This window comes from Branchiostoma belcheri, unplaced genomic scaffold, assembly GCF_001625305.1.
Source record: "Branchiostoma belcheri isolate BF01 breed outbred unplaced genomic scaffold, Haploidv18h27 scaffold73, whole genome shotgun sequence".
NCBI classification, from domain to species: domain Eukaryota; kingdom Metazoa; phylum Chordata; class Leptocardii; order Amphioxiformes; family Branchiostomatidae; genus Branchiostoma; species Branchiostoma belcheri.
The window spans coordinates 1,167,071-1,167,806 of NW_017804387.1; the positions used below are offsets into that span (position 1 = coordinate 1,167,071).

Below are 736 nucleotides of genomic sequence, written 5' to 3' on the forward strand. Positions count from 1 at the left end.
AACTCTACCCCTGTGAAAGTTTTAAAAAGCGCAATCACTATCCTGACCCTGTCTTGGCGAAGTTGGTCCACAGTGTGACCATCTTGTCCTGCATGTCCAGGTCAGCTGCTGTGGGCGCGCCGTCCACAAACCGAGTTGGCATGTTGAAGAGAAAGCGTAGTTCTGCCGCATGGGGTACTCCTGGAGAACACATACTATTAGTAACTCTAATAACTCTAACTTAGTAATAATAACAATAACAACAAGAATTCTGAGATCTCATACCTCCATGAAATATGTAGAGTTTATGTAAATGTTTCGTTTCATTGAATATGGAAATAAGGTGGCAATTGATATAATATAGTTTAATTTATGGTGTTCTAAACTCAACTTACAATATTTTGCGTGTCAAACTCCTATCCTTTGGCAATATTTCATTTAAACATCCTCATTTAAACTTCCTCATTAATTATGCAAATTGCATCTATATAATATATGCATAGTGTTGTTAACATTTAAGTAACCTACACATGTCACAAGGTACAGAATTGCCATCATTCACCATTAAGAATCATATAACTTTCGCAATAATTATGCAATTAGGTCATCATTTGTCATAATTCGTATCTGTTGACATTCTATCTGCCATAGATTACATATTATTACATGTATGAACGTACTATAATGTAAAACACTGTAATTATAGAATTTTCTCATTAATTATGCAAATTAGGTCCTCATTTGCATAATTTGCATT

General features: G+C 34.2%; 1 protein-coding gene across 1 annotated transcript in view; it reads right to left on the bottom strand.

The window, feature by feature from the left end:
* Positions 1–736, bottom strand: part of LOC109485132 — a 48,297-nt gene that overhangs the window by 37,021 nt on the left and 10,540 nt on the right. The window contains 1 exon segment of the mRNA XM_019788565.1: positions 48–180. Within this exon segment, the coding sequence (XP_019644124.1) occupies positions 48–180 (133 nt within the window).